Source organism: Lutra lutra, chromosome 13 (assembly GCF_902655055.1).
Source record: "Lutra lutra chromosome 13, mLutLut1.2, whole genome shotgun sequence".
Lineage (NCBI taxonomy): Eukaryota > Metazoa > Chordata > Mammalia > Carnivora > Mustelidae > Lutra > Lutra lutra.
The window spans coordinates 29390688-29408570 of NC_062290.1; the positions used below are offsets into that span (position 1 = coordinate 29390688).

Here is a 17883-nt window from a genome sequence, read left to right on the forward strand (position 1 = left end):
GTGGTCTTAGCAAATTGCTTGGATCTCTTCCCCAACTTATCTCCAAAAACCTTTTAGTTGTTTTTTTTTTTTTTTTTTTAAGCATCACTTTGACTTTGAGCTCTAATTATACTTTTCCTTCCCTCCAGTCTTGCCTCTCTGCTCTGGTCTTCCACCCCACTGAGAATGAGTTCACTTCTTATTTCTGTTGGAGTCTGAGGCAGCCTTTGAGAAATTGCAGGATTGGTGCAAACTTACACTAGTACAAAAGCATACTGATTTATATATAGAATAACATTGGATATTCTTGTGAAAACAGGAAAAGAAACAGGTGTTCTTACTGTATCTTTAAATTTTTTTGAAATTATTAAGGGTACGGTTTCAATCAGATCTAACAAAATACGGCTTCTGAATACTTAATTTAGGAAATCATAGTTTTTAACACTCCCAGGTATTTCATTTTTGAATTAGAATATTGGGGAAGAAGAATCTGTTGACAGTAGTTGGAAGAAATACTCATTAATGGCTTCAAACATGGCTTTCTTCTCAGTGCTCATTACATAGAAAGAGATTAGACTTGTGAATTACATTACATGTCAGGTGTTGAGTAGGAATGAGTTATGGATAAATGCTGATTTTCATTAAGAAACCAAAGAGGTGCTTGGGCACATCTTGTTCCTGCAAAGGTTGACTTGGCAAAATTACTTGTGATGTCTTTTTTTCTGATAATTCAATAAAATGCTTGATCACAGTAAGAGTTTAAACTGTATCCTTGGAAGTTTGTGATTATATGTTAGTAAATAAATGGCGTATATGCAGCCTTACAAGAATAATAAATTTTGTTTTAAAAAAGAAACCCTTAAAAGATATTTTCTCTCCCTTTTGCCTTTTTTGGGGGTAATTTTATTACACTCAGGATACTTTTCCATGAATGGCCACCAAATCTTTCTAAACTCTCCCACATGCTTACAAATAAATCTAGGTTTATATTGGTAACCGTTTGGATATTTTAAGGACTTTTTTTTTTTTTTAAGATTTTATTTATTTGTTTGAGAGAGACAGAGTGAGAGAGGGAACACAAGTAGGGGAGTGGGAGTGGGAGATGCAGGCTTCCCACTGAGCAGGAGCCCGATGCAGGGCTCGATCCCAGGACCCTGGGACCATGACCTGAGCTGAAGGCAGACGCTTAACGACTGAGCTACCCAGGCGCCCCAACTTTAAGGACTTTAAGATGCCAAAAGATCCCAAGTTGCTAGACAGAAAAAAATTCCTTAGTGATAAGAGCAGATAATAATTATTAGGGCTCCAGGGGTTTATGAATATTATTATGTGAAAATATATAAAATTTTACAATTGTGTGAAAAATATAATTGGGTAGAGCTTATTTTCTCCATGGGATAGAGCCTGCATTTACTAAGACCAACATTTTATTCTTGAGTGACAGAATACCGTCAGCATACCTACATTCTTAATACTGGATACAAAACATTTTATTCTCATTTTACAACTAGGAGAAGTGAATGAAGTTACTGAAAGTGCCTTGGAAAAAATCCATGTTTCAGTTGTAAAAGGGAGCCACATTTCTTATTTTTGATCTTCAGCATGTCCCTTATTGTATGCAGAGATTTCAGTACATTTTAAAAATATATTAGCTTTCAATAAATATCTATTTTTAAGGAGTTATTAGATGCAAACTTAAGAAAATCTCTAAATTGGTACCTTCCAAGTTCCATCAGTGGCTTCTCCCCTTGTGACCTTCACCTGACCCTGTCTTGAAAATAAAACTTAAATTATTTAGTTTGATAATAAATAAGAGATCAAAGGGTCCCAGGATGAAAAGCAAATTGTGACAAAACAATCTAATTGTATTAAAAATGTACGAAACTGGGGCGCCTGGGTGGCTCAGTGGGTTAAAGCCTCTGCCTTTGGCTCAGGTCATGATTCCAGGGTCCTGGGATCGAATCCTGCATTGGGTTTTCTGCTCGGCGGGGAGCCTGCTTCCTCCTCTCTCTCTGCCTGCCTCTCTGCCTACTTGTGATCTCTGTCTGTCAAAAAAAAAAAAATCTTAAAAAAAAATGTATGAAACAACCTCATTGTAGGGGCTTGGGGGGCAAAGGTGCCTAGCTAAGTCGCTTTGGAAATGTGTGGAGTTTGTAAGACTGAAGGCAGAAGGAACTGCACCTAAATACTGTGCTGTAGTTGATAAAATTATTTCCTATGGGAGTACAGGTTAACAATTCTAGTACCACTATACGTGTATACTGAAACTGAGCAATTAAGTAAATTAAGTAAATCTGGGAGCCAGGTTTCTCACTGTTGAAGTGGGAGGTTACAGATGAGCAAGAGGAAGAGGCTAGAATGATCTCTGTGGTAACAGAATTGGAGACATCACTATAAACTCATGTTTAATGTTTAGTTTAAGATGGTTACAGGGGGTTGCATATAGAAATAATTATAAATAGGTGTTTCCCAAGGATCAGTATGCACATGTAGATTTCCTTGCTTGTCATCTGGGAAGGTCTAGAAGCACAGTGCCTGGGTCTTGATTTCTAATACCATCCTCCAATAATGAAACCAGGGCTTCTTAGAGGAATGGCTAGGACTACGGGAAGTGCACAAGATGAGCCTGGAGCATCTTGTAGTGCCAGAAAATAAGGAAGTACTCAAACAATAGGAATAGTAGCCGGCAACTGAAGGCATATGCCCAAGGTCCAAGGAACCATTGGAAAGAATTCCTAATGACCAAAGCTGAGCAACAATATGAAATGGTCTGGGATGATGACCTAAAGTATAAAATAAATAGTCATGAGCTCACATTGCTATAAATAAACACATGGAGAATTGACCTATCTAAGGTACAGAAGTTGTCCAAGTTATTTAAATACTCCATCCTCAAGGAGGTGAAACATGACTCTGCTCCTTACTAAGTAATGGGCTAAGAAATAAGAGTAACTTTACATCGTAGAAACCCGACAAACATGACCTCAGTGAGGAGATCAAGGTTAGCATCAAAGTGAGGAGTCATGTTGATAGTGTGTACCCTTAGTATGATGTGATGAAATGACATCTTTGTGATTGTCCTCCCCCAAGCCCATAACCCCAGTCTAACCAAGAGAAAAACATCAATAAATCCCGACTGAGGGACATTCAACAAAATACTTGACCAGTACCCCTCAAAACTCTCAAGGTCAGGGCTCTCAGGTAGCTCAGTCGGTTAAGCATCTGCCCATCTCGGGTGGTGATCCCAGAGTCCTGGGATTGAGCACTGCATTAGGCTCCCTGCCCAGTGGGGAATCTGCCTTTCTCTCTGGCCCTCTCCTAGCTCATGTCCTCTCTCACATAAATAAATAAAATCTTTAAAAAAAAAACAACTCTCAAGGTCGACATAAACTAAGTCTTAAGAAACAGTCTCAGTGAGGAGAAGCCTAAGGAGACATGACGATTAGACATTAGCAGTAATGTCGTGTCGACGTGGATGGAACTAGAGGGTATTATGCTTAGTGAAATAAGGCAATCGGAGAAAGACAACGATCATATGATCTCCCTGATATGAGGAAGTGGAGATGCAATATGGGGCGTTTGGGGGGTGGGAAAAGAAAAAATGAAAGAAGATGGGATTGGGAGGGAGACAAACCGTAAAAGACTCAATGTCAAAAAACAGACTGAGGGTTGCTGGGGAGAGGGGGGACGGGAGAGGGTGGTGGGGATATGGACATTGGGGAGGGTATGTGCTATGATGAGTGCTGAGAAATGTGTAAACCTGGTGATTCACAGACCTGTACCCCTGGGGATAAAAATACATTATATGTTTATTTTTTAAAATTAAAAAAAAAAAAAAGAAGAAGTAATGTCGTGTCCTGGAACAGAAAAAGGACATTAGGGAGAATGAAAGAAATCTGAATAAAATACAGACTTTAATAATGTATCCATACTAGTTTATCAGTTGTGACAAATATACTGACAAAAGGTGTTAATAACAGTGGGTATGGGGTAAATGGGAAATCTGTGTATTATCTTTGCACATAAAAGTAAATCTAGGGGCACCTGGTTGCTTGGTGGGTTGGGCCTCTACCTTTGGCTCGGGTCTTGGTCTTCGGGTCCTGGGATGGAACCCCATAACGGTCTCCCTGCTCTGCGGGGAGCCTGCTCCCCCCTCTCTCTCTGCCTACTTGTGATCTCTCTGTCAAATAAATAAATAAAATCTTAAAAAAAAAAAAGTAAATCTAAGACTAACCAAAAATAATGTTTATTAAAAAAAATAAACTTCAAATCTGGAAAACAGTCACCATCTTTCTACCTTGAAATCCCTTACAAAAGTTAGGACTACCTTGTCAGTAATTTCTTTCTCCCCATTATTATTCTCCCCCCCCCTTTATTATTCTAGTTCTAAAGTGATGTGTCTGATCTTATAAAAGCTATCTTTTCCTACTGGGGCTTAGCCATTTTGGGATTATGGAAGTTCTTGAACTGAAAAGATTTTTTTTTTTTTTTTTTAAGATTTTAGTTATTTATTTGACAGAGAGAGATCACAGGTAGAAAGGCAGGCAGAGAGAGAGGAGGAAGCAGGCTCCCCGCTGAGCAGAGAGCCCGATGCAGGGCTTGATCCCAGGACCCTGGGATCATGACCTGAGCCGAAGGCAGAGGCTTAACCCACTGAGCCACCCAGGCGCCCCTGAAAAGATCTTTCTTTCCTCTATCGTGTAGATACTGGATTACAGGTAACATTTAAAAAGGACCACCAAAACAGGGCCCCTGGGTGGCTCAGTGGATTAAGCTTCTGCCTTCACTCAGGTCATGATCTCAGGGTCCTTGGGATTGAGGCCGCATTGGGCTCCCTGCTCAGCGAGGAGTCTGCTCCCCACCCCACTGCCTCTCTGCCTACTTGTGATCTCTCTCTCTGTGTCAAACAAATAAATAAATAAAAATCTTAAAAAATTCTTAAAAAAGAAAAAAAAGGACGACAAAAACAGACACATATATGATAGTCTGATACAACAGGCTTCTTGGAAAGCCTGTTTACTTCGTGTAGTGTGATTCTTTTTTCTGCCCTCTAAAAATATTTTGAGAACTATTTGAGAACATGGATAGAGTCAAGAATGTGTTAAGGGGTTGTTGCAAACCTAGGAAGGGAGGGGACTTAATATCTTTTTGGTTCTAGATCTTCAGTATGCTTAAGAAAAAAACTTTTAGAAATGAAAATCTTTAATTCAAAATTTATGTACTTTTCTCTTCCAATGAATAAAATGTTATTTAAAACCAAGAGCATTCTCCTGTTCCCTTTTCCCTTAGGATCATTATAATAGTTGTGGAACCAGCCCAGTGGTCTAGGGAACCTGGGTTTAAGCTAATGACATCACTGAACATGAGCTGAATGGGGTGGAAATTCAGTTAAATATAGGAAACTTATTTTTGAAACTCCACTTACTTGGATCATCATTAAAGATAAGGAAACTGACTAGGAAAATACATTATAATTTAAGGTAATACTAAAAATTTTAAATTCCTTAAATCAGTATGATATTGTTTTGGACAAGACCAGGATGAAGTTGGCAAAATACTAAAGAAAATCATTTTCTCTATCATGTTTCTTACTTAGCTGTTGGACCAAGGAAGATGTAGACTTTTGGAGTATTTTTAGTTTGACATCAAAACCAGATGTTAAAACATGTCTTTTTTCTTCCTCCATGAAATTAGTTTCATTGTTTAATATCTCACTATAAAGGAAAGTTTGAAAAGAATAAGCAAAGAGATTCTCTTTGGGAAGAGAGTCCAGGTCTAAAAGGAACATTTCTACAGTTAATCCTTTTTTTTTTTCCTTTCCTGCTTCAAGAAACCAACACAAAATTCCTGAGAACTGAAGTGGAAATACACATTAATGCTATAATATCATTTTAAGATTACAGGAGGAATTGATAATCCCAAACTTGAAGCTGTTTGGAAGGATTCTATTTTAACCTGTTTCTCCCCTTGATTATAAATCTGCCTCTATTACCAGAATCCCAGGTGAATCCTAGTAGAAAAGGTAATAATGATGGACAGTCTTAATTTACACAAGTAACCCAAATGACTAACCAACCAAATAGAAAAACCCTGAATAACTAAACATCAACAGAAAATAACAAATCACAATTTTGGAAAGAACCTGGAAAGTGAGAGCCAGGTGACCAGAATACTTGTCTGAGCTGTGCTGCCCATTAGCTGTGTGACTTCAGATAAGGCCTTTTATATCTCTGGAGCTCAATTTTCTCATGTGTTAAAAAGAGGTTTCATCTTAGGATCTCCAGATGAGACTTCCAAATGAGAAATACTGTCTTTGCCTTTATAAACAGCTTGCCTGTGTGGTTTTTTTTTTTTTTTTTTTTAAAGATTTGTTTATTTATTTGGCAGACACACACACACACACACACACACACCCCACCACCACCACCACCACCACCCCCACCTCCCCACAAGTAGTGGGAGCCGGAGAGGGAGAAGCAGGCTTCCTGCTGAGCAGGGAGCCTGATGTAGGCCTCTATCCCAGGACTCTGGGATCATGACTTGAGCCGAAGGCAGATGCTTAACGACTGAGCCACCCAGGCGCCCAACAGCTTGCCTGTTTTGCACCCAAAACACTTGTGCTGAAAAGTGGTGAATTTCTGACTCAAAGCCACTTTCATTCAGTCTTGTGCATTTTGTACACAAAATCTGAGTCAAAGCAGCATTCTCCTTTGCACCTGCCATATGTCCAGTATGATTAAGAGGGATCCCAGTTTTGGTAATTGTGCCATGAAGGAGAATTTATTAAGGAAGGTGTGTGTGTGTAAAGTAAAGTTGGGAGGAGAGAGTGAGTCATAGTTGACATTTCCTGCTTTAGTAGCCTGCCTCTTGGTTTTTGTGGCGCAAGAAAGCAAGAGGGTTGCTTGCTTATAATTCAGGTTTAATGAGAACATGGAGTCTTACAAAAGATCAGGTGCAGGAAGAAGAGATGATAAGGAATTGGAGGAGGCCTGAAGACTTTGTAACCCTGGCCAGTTTTCTAAAAGAATCGGACTCATGGAAATGTCCCATCTGTGGCCTCCTGGCCTCCAGAGACCAGATCAGTACTTCACTGTGGGAAAACATCCCAACAAGCCACACCATGGCAACTCTGGGCTCATCTTATCACCTGCTGCCCGCTTCTCCTAAGGCAGCCCTCTCCCAGGTCACTGAATGGTGGTACCAAATATCTGAAAATGAGCGGTTTTATGGAAAGTGGTGGGACCTCAAAGATTTTTTTTTTTTAAAGATTTTATTTATTTATTTGACAGACAGAGATCACAATCAAGCAGAGAAGCAGGCAGATAGAGAGGAAGGGAAGCAGGCTCCCTGCTGGGCAGAGAGCCGACATGGGGCTCGATCCCAGGAACTCAGGACCATGACCTGAGCCGAAGGCAGAGGCTTTAACCCACTGAGCCACCCAGGCATCCCTCAAACATTTTTTAAATTAAGAATAACCCCCTTTTGGGCGCCTGGGTGGCTCAGTGGGTTAAGCCGCTGCCTTCGGCTCAGGTCATGATCTCAGCGTCCTGGGATCGAGTCCCGCATCGGGTTCTCTGCTCGGCAGAGATCCTGCTTCCCTCTCTCTCTCTCTGCCTGCCTCTCCATCTACTTGTGATCTCTCTCTGTCAAATAAATAAATAAAATCTTTAAAAAAAAAAAAAAAAGAAGAACCCCCTTTTCACACTGACTACAAAAAGACAAATGCATGTAGTTGTCAACTAAAGAGATAATATGTATATAATGTGTGTGTGTATATATATATATATATACACACATATATATATATTTAATATTTTATTTATTTATTTGAGAGAGAGAAAGCATTAGAGGAGGGAGGGTCAGAGGGAGAAGCAGACTCGCCACTGAGCAGGGAGCCCTATGCGGTACTCTGTCCCGGAACTCCAGGATTATGACCTGAGCCAAGGCAAGTCACTTAACCAATTGAACCACCCAGGCGCCTGCCCAAATAAAATACATTTTGGATTAATCCCCTGCAAGTTTTCCTTTACGGATGGCTCCTTAAGAAAATGAGCAAGCATGTGAGAGTTGACCAACCCCTAACCTTGGAAGGTGTATGTTTTAGTCCATTTGGACTATGATGACAAAGTACCACAGATTTATCTCTTAGTGTTCTGGAGGCTGGAAGTCTAAGATCAGGGTGCCAGTGTGGTCAGGCTCTCATGAGAGCCCTCTTCTGGGTTGTAGACTGCTGACTTTTGGCTGCGTCCTTAACGTGGAGGAAGGGGCTAAGGAGCTCTGTTGGGCTTCTTTTATAAGGGCGTCAATCTCCTTTATAAAATCCTTGTCCTCATGTGACCTAAGAACCTCCCAATGGGTCTACCTCCTAATCCCAACAGTCAGATGGGCATTAAGATTTCATCATAGGAATCTGAGGGGGACACATTCAGCCATAGCAGCATAGTTAGTGTGTCTCATCCTTGTTTAACCCACGGCACAACACACAAACATGTATGAAGCTGAGGGAGTAGCCATTCTGGCAAGTTCTTCCTCAGTTTAGAAGTTCCGTAATGGCAGCAAATCATGATAGGTCTGCTTTCATGCTCTCTTTCGATCTTCTTACTGATTTTCAGTGTCCTTCTCCCCACCCCCACAACTCCTGTGCAGTTTAACTGGACTCCCCAGGGAGCCTTTCACTGGGTGGCTATCCCAGTGCATGTGGGATGAGCCCTGGTGTGAGAGAGTTTTCCTGCTGGAAGGAATTATTGAGTCTGGAAATAAAGTTCTGCGCATTGGAGGCTGGCGCCTTCACATCTGTCCCGTGAGCGTTTTAGCAACATGGCCAAGGTGCAAGGCTGTGCGTGTTGAATAAACACAGCTGCATTTACTTCATGATTACACATCCAGATAGCTGCAGAGCATATTTATAAATGTGCATAGATTTTCCTCCCCTCTTGGGGCACAGGGTATGGGGACAGGAAATCAACTCTCTGTAGTTGTCATTTATAGGTGAGTGTGGTGGGAGCCATCTTGATTCTTGAATCACCATGTGGGCAGTATGATTTTCATGACTCCCCCCCATGCCCCAATTTTTGTCACATGCCCCAAATTCCATCACTAGAGTTTTATCCAGGGGTTAAGTTTTCATCTCTTTTAAAAATATACTCACTTGAGATGCCTGGGTAGCTCAGTACAGTTGAGCCTCTGCCTATGACTTGGGTCATGATCCCTGTGTCCTGGGATGGAGTCCCATATTGGGCTCCTTGTTCAGGAAGGAGCCTGCTTCTCCCTCTGCCTCTGCTCCCCCTGCTTCTGCTCTCTTTCTCTCTCTCTCTCACACACACACATAAATAAAATAAAAAAATAAAAATAAAAAAAAATATATATATAGTCACTTAACTTTACATTGTGTTAGATGTTTGTGCTAGGATGTGTGACATGCATAAGGATATCAGGTTGTAAAAGCTCCAAAGGCTATTGCTTATGAAGTCATTGGTGCTTGGTGTGGGCTCATTGGGAAGGAAGGGGGGAGGCTGCATCTGAGAAAGAAGAAAAGTCCAAGAATGGAATAGGCTGGGAGCACAAAGATAATCTGTGTTTTCAAGAAATTTTGCCTAGATGATGGTTTCCCCATTTGTGAAAACATTCCAATAAGAAAGCGATTGTGTCTTGTATCAGATGTGGCTGTATTTATAGATAGGGCTTTTACACGTTCAGAGTTACAGCTCTGGAGACCAGAAGGAAGTGTGGTGTCTCTCCCATTTGGATGGGGACCCCCAAATGTGGGACACCCCTTTCAGATGGGGGCTGGCAGCACAGGCGGTGCAGAATTCTCTGGAAGCACAACAAAGGAGCAAGAAGTTTATTGAATATACTGCAGGGGTGAGGCAGGCAAGACCACAAAGGAGAGCCTGTCTGCCAGGAGGTGGTGGTAGTGGTGGTGGTGGGGGGGGTTGTACTTAAAAGGGGAAGGTGAGCAGGTATGGGATGTATGGAATTTTCCATTTTGGGGTACCTGTGCCTCATTGTAAAGTAGCCCATTGGTTTGTTAGGGCTTATGTGTATTTTGAGGTGGGTGGCCTGATGGGTCAGATGGTCACTGTGGGCCCTTTTGCCTTGCTCCATTGCTCCAGCCTGTTGCCTAAAAGTGCCTCTGCGGAAAGCAAGAAAGAAAACACAGATTTTAGCAGCAAGGTTGCCTCAGTGTAAAGAGGAGGTAGCAGAAGAGACTTGTGAGGACAGTAGGGGGGTGGTAGGCAACAGCTTCTTGGGAGCCTGGCCAGGTAACTAATCCCCACGGTGGGAGAATTCAGGTGCCCAGGAACAGTCTGGTAGAAAGAGCCTTTGAGAGGATGCCAGGGGGCGGGGTCAGGACAGAACTCTAGAATGAAATATCTAGAGCTAGACCACTTAGAGGGGAAAAATTGAGAATGAGAGAGGAAAGGATGGTGATAACTTGCTTTTCAAATATCCAGCCAAAGGGAGGATTTCCTTCCACACACACTCCCGGATTTATGGGTGGCACCCAGACTCAAATCTGCCGGCAACATCAATACTTAGTTCATAAACCTCCCTTTCCTCAATGTTCTGTGATCGGCCCAATTTCAGACACAGTCCCATTGCTGAATGCTCTACTGTTTGTGCTTTAGAAAAATCATGATCTCTGTGTCCATACAAGTGTCCTCTGCCATAGTGTGTGCAAAGAAAGCCCTGTATGTGCAAATTAAATAGGGACTCTCCTTCTCCCTTGTCCTTTCCTATGATCTTGCTTGTCATCTTGACGCTCCTGTTTAATTGCTTTGCAAGCCCTCTTATCGCCTGAGCCAGAAACCTGAGAAAATTCTGTTATCTACTGCTGCATACAAATCACCCCAAACTTAATAGTTTAAAAGAATGAACATTTATTATCTCACGTGGTTTCTGAGGGTTAAGAATCCAGGAATAGTTTAACTGGGTGGTTCTGGCTCAGGATCTCTTACAAGGTTGCAGTCAGCTATCTGTCAGGGCCACAGGCCTCTCAGGGCTTGACTCTAGATGGAAAATTCTTTTCCAGATGCATTTGCATGGTTGTTGACAGCCTCAGGTCCTCACTGCCTGTGGGCCAGGTCTCTCTTTCTGCTGCATGGGCCCCTCCATAGCCTGTTTGAGTACTGTCTTGACATGGCAGCTGGATTCCCCCCAGAGCAAGTGATAGAAGAACCCCTAAAAACCAGATTTTAAAATTCTCAGTTCTCAGGAATAACATCTCTTCTGCCACATCTTATTGGTCATATAGACCAACCCTAGTACAGTGTGGGAGGGTACTTCGTAAGAAAATGAATACCAGGAGGCAGGAGGCATTGGAGGCCCACTTAGAAGCCAGCTGCCTGAGAGAGGCTTTCCTTCTCCCCCTTCTTCAGCAACTAACTCGGTCCATCTGATTCTTCCTCTGCAGTCTTTCTCAGATGTGACCTCATCTTAAGTCTGATTGTTTCTTCAGGGAACAGGTGTGGAGGCTGATGGGGAAGCCTTGGGGACCACATACCTAAGGGCACAGACCAAATGCACTTCAGAGGGCGAAGGAGAGCAAACCTCTTGGCAAGCCAGTCTTTTGGGGAGGATTCATTCCCTGTGCGGGGAAGGGGATATCTATAACATCAGAGTCTCCCTACAGAAACCAGGTGCTGAGCACAATAGCAAGAGAGCACAGTTGCTTTCAGACTTGACCTAATCTGGAAATGTTGGGGTTCAGGGCCAACTGCCAAGGAAGAATTCTGACCTCTTTCGTGCAAAAAGGTGGTTTCATTAAAGTACAGGTACAGGGGCCATCTGGGTGGCACAGTTGGTTAAGTGTCCAACTTTTGGTTTCAGCCCAGGTCTGATTTCGGGGTTGTGGGATCAAGCCCTGTGTCAGGGCTCAGTGTGGAGTCTGCTTGAGTTTCTCTCCCTCTCCATCACCCCCCTCCAATAAATAAATTGATTTAAAAAAATAAATAAAACACAGAGATAAAACCCTGGGCAGAAAGGGCTGCACTTGAGTAGTGAGGACCGGCTGATTATATACTTGGAGTTGGGGTTATTAAAGACAAAGGGAAGTTTCCAAAAGGACTTTCATATGCTAGAGAAGACTCACAGGATCCTGGAGGCCTAGCTGGTGTCAAGCTAAGGTTGTTTTTCCCTCTAGCAAAGCATTAACATTAAGACGGTTGGGAGTTTCTGGAGGAATGTCATACTCCGCCTGTTTCAAGTATTTGTCAATGGGCTGCAGGTTATAAGGACACTTAATTTTATCTATATTTCCTTCTGTCTTTGTTCTCCACATCACTAGGACTTAAGACCATGATATGAGGTCAGCTCCCCTTTTTTGCCTGAAAGTCTTAGGAAATCTCTATCTAGGCAAGGGTCTGCAGCTTCCTTGTAAGTATCACAAATAGTTTAACTCCACAAGTCTACTTAGATCAGAAGTGGCTACTTAGATTGGAAGAAGGCTCTTGAACTGACGAAAGTTGTGGGATCCATTCTGCTTCAGTGAGAAAGAAAGCCTTGAGTCTCAGCATCTGCCATTGTCAGAGGAAGCAGGAGTTATACCCGCCATTTGGCCAGTGGGAATACACCCTGTTTCCACTGGGTGAGACCTTCTCTAAGGTGGGCTTCTGGGGAGAAAGCAAAACACTTAATAGGTAGGATTTTCAGAAGTAGGCCTATCTTCATTACTTGAGCTGCTACGGCACTCTTCCCATCGGGTGCACCCACCACTACCAGCCCCACCTGGGAGGAATCAACCCTAAGTAGGCTTCCTCATTAGGTTCTTCAACAGCCTGAGGCTGCGTGGTTAACCAAGATTAAGTCAATTGACCAAGGCCCCAGGGGACCAAGGTGGGCATTGAGAACTCATTGGTGGGAGATTCTGAGCCTTCTATGAAAATTTGCTTTTGTTCTTAGATTTATCATCTTGGGATCAGAGGGATAGTTTTATGGCCCAGAATAGGGGTCTGCTGTCTGCCCCCCACTGCCATTTGACATGTGACTCAGAGAGGTCAAGTCATTTAACAAGTTGGCCAGGACTACAGTCTCCTGAATCTTTCCTTGCCCCGTGTTAGACCTGCGAGTTATTATAGCGCGCACACTACTAGGATAGGTAGGCTGCAACAGCCTGTTTGCTCTGAGGTCCAGTTTTCTGCTCTTGTTGTGATCTCTGGATGATAAGGAACCTCATTTCCCAGGATCCCCTGTCTTCTGCTTCCTACTAAGTTTGGCCCTTGTAGGGCAGTGGGAGAAAATTTGAGAGCAGGAGTCAGTGGAGAAACAAGGTATTTCTTCCTCCCTCCCTGTTTCCTTTCGCATCTCCAGCAGTGACTGAGTCTTCTCTGATCGCAGCACCCATGGGACAGTCCCTACTGTGACTCTGGCTTCTGTCAGATGACCCCTGCTGCTGCAGCCCCTTAGCTCCCAGTAATGCCAGCTCCTTCAACCAGAGGACTCACAGCAGCTACTTACCACTGTGGCTAATCCCTGGGTTGCCTCACTTTTCCCTGTTTGGCTTCTCACCTCTTCTATCACTTAGATCACCTGTCCCCTATGTTAAATCACCTCTACTTGTTAAGATCCAGACTGGTGTGTCTTTTCCTTACTGGGCCCTGACTGATGAAGTTGGACCAGCATTCTGGATATTTGGGCACTTTGTAGGAACACAGTAAGTGTTGAGTCATAATGATGCTAATGAAAAAGGAAAATCAGTTTACCCAAGAGAGTTAGTGCTCTGCTCTGTTGATTTACTCTGTAAGTCAGGCAGATTAAAACTATATCATATTTATCATAGTTCCTGAAAAGCAAAAGGTGGAGACGTTTTCTTAAGACATTTTCCTGGGGTCACTCTTGTGCCTTCAGCTCTGTGGCATCAAAAGAATGGATTCTTTCAATCTCAGATCTTTTCCATTGCTGCCCTCTGACTTAATCACAGAAAGCATCATTCTTGGTATGGGTGGGTTTGTAATTTTTAATTATAGCAGAATGAGACTTAATGTCATACCATTTGGTTTCCTACACTCGCTTTGTAATGACTCTACACTTGGCCTTCCCATCACAAGCCCCGTTGTTGTGACCTACAGTCCTGTTTATATGCCAACCCCAGTTCTTGGCCTCCACACAAGGATTCCCACAAGGGTTCCATTTGAGATGGTGGTTTCCAAGATTGGGGATATCTGCCCGCCAGCAACTGGATTTGAGACCACCAGCTTGTTTTTCCAAACATTAATATCTCGGTGATCTCCAAACATATTTTCTTTTCCAGAATGTTTTCCAAAAGGTTTGTAAGAATGTCTCTAAAACTTTTTTTCTTTTGAAGGTGTAAGGGCCTAAGGGGAAGGACAAAGTTTGTATAAATTTTAAATTGGCAGACTAGCATTTAAAACTTTATCCAAAAAAATATTTTTCCCTTTTAAAAAAAAACCCTCTCTTTACATATTTAAGTAATTCATTCGGGAGAAATTACTACTCGGCTGTTCACATAGCCAGCCCTTGGCAGTTTCAGTTCAAAATGCATTGAAACCAGTCAGCTACAAAGCTTTAAATGTTTTCTCTTTGAAAGCTCAACTTAACCTTCACTACCATAGTGGTGAGAAAAGTGACAACTCATTTAAAGATTCCCCTGTTTTGTTTCTTTGTCTTTCTTCTGCAGGCCATGTGTTTATACTATGGGATCTCCCATAAACAACAGGGCCCTTTTTCCATGCCAGGAGCCACCCGTTGCCATGTCAACATGGCAGGCTACGGTTCGAGCAGCTGCATCTTTTGTTGTTTTAATGAGTGGGGAAAATTCTGCCAAGCCAACACAGCTTCAGGAAGGTACTGTACATGTGTTCTGTGCTTCTTTCTGTAGTGTGCGCATGCTGGACCCAGGGATCTAATACGCGATGTTTTCTCAACTTTAAAAGAGCTCCTTTATGAGTTGGGTTGAAATGAACATACTAGAAACATTTTGCCAGAGAAAATAGCAGGGGATGGGGAGGGGCCCTTGGGAGACTGGACAGGGGATGGGGGGCTCTTCATGCCCGAGTTATCAATGCCTAAATTATTTTAGGGGTTGCTTTCACCTGGTGGTTTGTGGGCCTTAAGTGGGTGGTCCTGGTTGAAGACTTTGGGACAGGCAAGTGTGTCACGGAAATGCCGTTCATTACAGTTCACTTGTCTGTAGTTCAGTAAGGTTATTCAGTATGCGGGGTGATAGAGCTACTGTTGGCTGGCCCGCTGGAGTTGTCCTGCTAAGGCATGTCTTCTGCACACCACTGGCCCATTTGGCTCTTAAGTAAAGGTGTGTAAAAAAGATGGAAGGCAAGTGCTAATGCATCGAGGTTTTGTCTTGCTTATGGCAATAATTAACTTTTTCAGTTGAGATCTGGAGCGTGTTAGTGCCAGGTAAATTCTTATTGTGTTATTTCTTCGTTTAAAATATTGTGTCTTCTCCCACGTACTTATTGTCGAAACTTTAACATTTATAGAAAAGCAAAAATAATAAAAAAATTATTTTTGAGAAAATGGTTGTTAACATTTGCTTCCTTTCCTGCCAGTATTTAAAATCTATATGTATACTACATGCTACCAACTACATGTTACCATTTCAAAATGTTCATCCTGGCATAGAACAGTTTTATATTCCATTTATTTCATTCTAGTATATCTTGAATGTTTTCCACATCACTATGTATTTTTCAAAAATATGATTTTATTTTCTGCGTAATAATTTTGTTGTATGAGCATATCAGCTTTTATGTAATGTTCCCATATTATTAGACATTTTTATTGTTTTCAGGGCTTTTTTCCCTCTATTTTATTGCATTAAATTCCTGAGAAGATAGTTTGTTTAAAATGAGAATTAATGAGTCAAAGAGTTTTGAACATGTTTAAGGGTGTTGGTACATTTCTCAAGTTATTTTCCAGAAAGGTACCAATTTACACTCCTATGAGGGTCCCAGTTACTGAGAGTGTCCCATGTCTGTTGGGAAAGAGAAAGTCTCTCTTTAATTGGATTATTTCGATTATCAGTAGGTCCCACTTGTCCTCCAAGGATTCTTAACCATTGTCATTATCTCTTCACTTCCTTTGCCCATTTTTATTCTGAGGCCTTAGGGAGGCTTTCAAAAGTTTGTTTCATCTTTTAATTTGATTGGCTCTTTAAAAAATAAAGATCTTGGAGCTTCTAGGTTGCTAAACATGAAGATGCTGGGAGAAAGTGCAGAAGCTCTGAGCCCTTCCCCACATACCTTCTCCCCACATCTCTTCCCTCTGGCTGCTTTTGAGTTGACTCTCCACTGTTCATAAAGGCAGTAGAAAAGTGCACTGGCGAATGGTTTCTTTGGGGTTCGTTTCCTTCCAGGGGCTCCCCTGGTCACAGACTTACATTAAGTAAATCTATAAGCTAGTCTCATATATAAAACAATAAAATAAAATAAAGATATTAATCTCTTAATGATGTTTGTGGAAAGTATTGTTCCCAGTTTATAGTATACCTTTTAATTTCATATAATGTTTTTGATTTATAGGAGATTTTAATTTTTATGTAATCAAATCTGTCAAGTTTCTTTTAGAAAGTTTTGCTGCTCTGAGATTCACCATTTTGTTCTGATATTTTTATTTAAGTTTTAGTTTAATTTTTGTAATTTGTTGGTTAATTTGTTGGTCATTTATTCTGGTCAGTGTTGCAAAATGAGAACTAAACTCCGCCCCCCCCATAGGAAACCAGTTGTTCCAAGATCATTTATTAGATCTTTGCTAACTTGTAATATCTCCTTTTTTTTTTTTTAAGATTTTATTTATTTATTTGACAGATAGAGATCACAAGTAGGCCCAGAGGCAAGCAGAGAGAGAGGAAGGGAAGCAGGCTACCCGCCGAGCAGAGAGCCTGATGTGGGGCTCCATCCCAAGACCCTGGGATCATGACCTGAGCCAAAGGCAGAGGCTTTAACCCACTGAGCCACCCAGGTGCCCCTCTCCTTTTTTAAAATTAAGTTTTTTATTTTAATTCCAGTATGGTTAATATATACTGTTATGTTAGTTTCAGGTGTATAGTCTAGTAATTCAGCAATTCTGTACATTACCCAGTTCTCTTCATAAGTATACTCTTTTGATTTGTGATATCTCCTTTGTCGGAAACTAGATTTATGCATGTACTAGAGTCTTCAGTGAGTGTTAACTTGATTCTCAAAAGTCAAAACAAAACAAGACAAGTAATATATTTAAAAAAAATTTTTTTTAAAATAGGTCACTAATACATGGCTCCTTTTTTTTTTAATAAAGATTTTTATTTATTTATTTGACAGAGAGAGAGAGATCACAAGTAGGCAGAGAGACAGGCAGAGAGAGAGGAGGAAGCAGGCTCCCCGCCGAACAGAGAGCCCAATGTGGAGGTGGATCCCAGGACCCTGAGATCATGACCCAAGCTGAAGGCAGAGACTTAACCACTGAGCCACCCAGGTGCCCCAATATGTGGCTTCTTTACACATGAGCAAAGGCCAAGAAAATTGCAATAAAGTCTTCTTTTCACTCCTTATTTCCAGCTACCCAGGAACTGCCCCCTAAGGCAATCAAGGTGACCAACTTCTTATGTATATAGTATAGTCTTTCCTTTTTGTTACACAAATCATCACATGCTATGCGCATTGTTTTGTATTTTGCTTCCTTCTTTAGAATAAATTTATCTTATAGCAGATTTCATAACTGAACATAACGAAAAGCTTCCTCATTATTTTTATGACTACAGAGTATTCCATAAATGGCTGTTTCACAGTTTAGTTAACCATTAGCTCTTGACTTCGCTCTAAATTAAATAATAAATTTAATGGGCATTTACTTCTCTCATCTTCCCTCACTCACATTCCCCAGTTTTAATTAATACTCACAGATATTATCTTTATACTTTTTTTTGTCTCCTGTCTTCTCTTCTAGGAATTA

General features: G+C 41.6%; 1 protein-coding gene across 22 annotated transcripts in view; it reads left to right on the forward strand.

Moving 5' to 3' along the window:
* The window catches only part of AOPEP (aminopeptidase O (putative)), a 346305-nt gene that overhangs the window by 37739 nt on the left and 290683 nt on the right, over window positions 1-17883 (forward strand). For all 22 annotated transcript variants that reach the window (XR_007122249.1, XR_007122248.1, XR_007122247.1 and 19 more), the window contains exon 3: window positions 14615-14781. Coding sequence is in view for 13 of the 22 variants with exons in the window: in XM_047699690.1 (XP_047555646.1) it covers window positions 14615-14781 (167 nt within the window). In the remaining 9 variants the exon portion in view is untranslated. The remainder of the gene's footprint in view (window positions 1-14614; window positions 14782-17883) is intronic.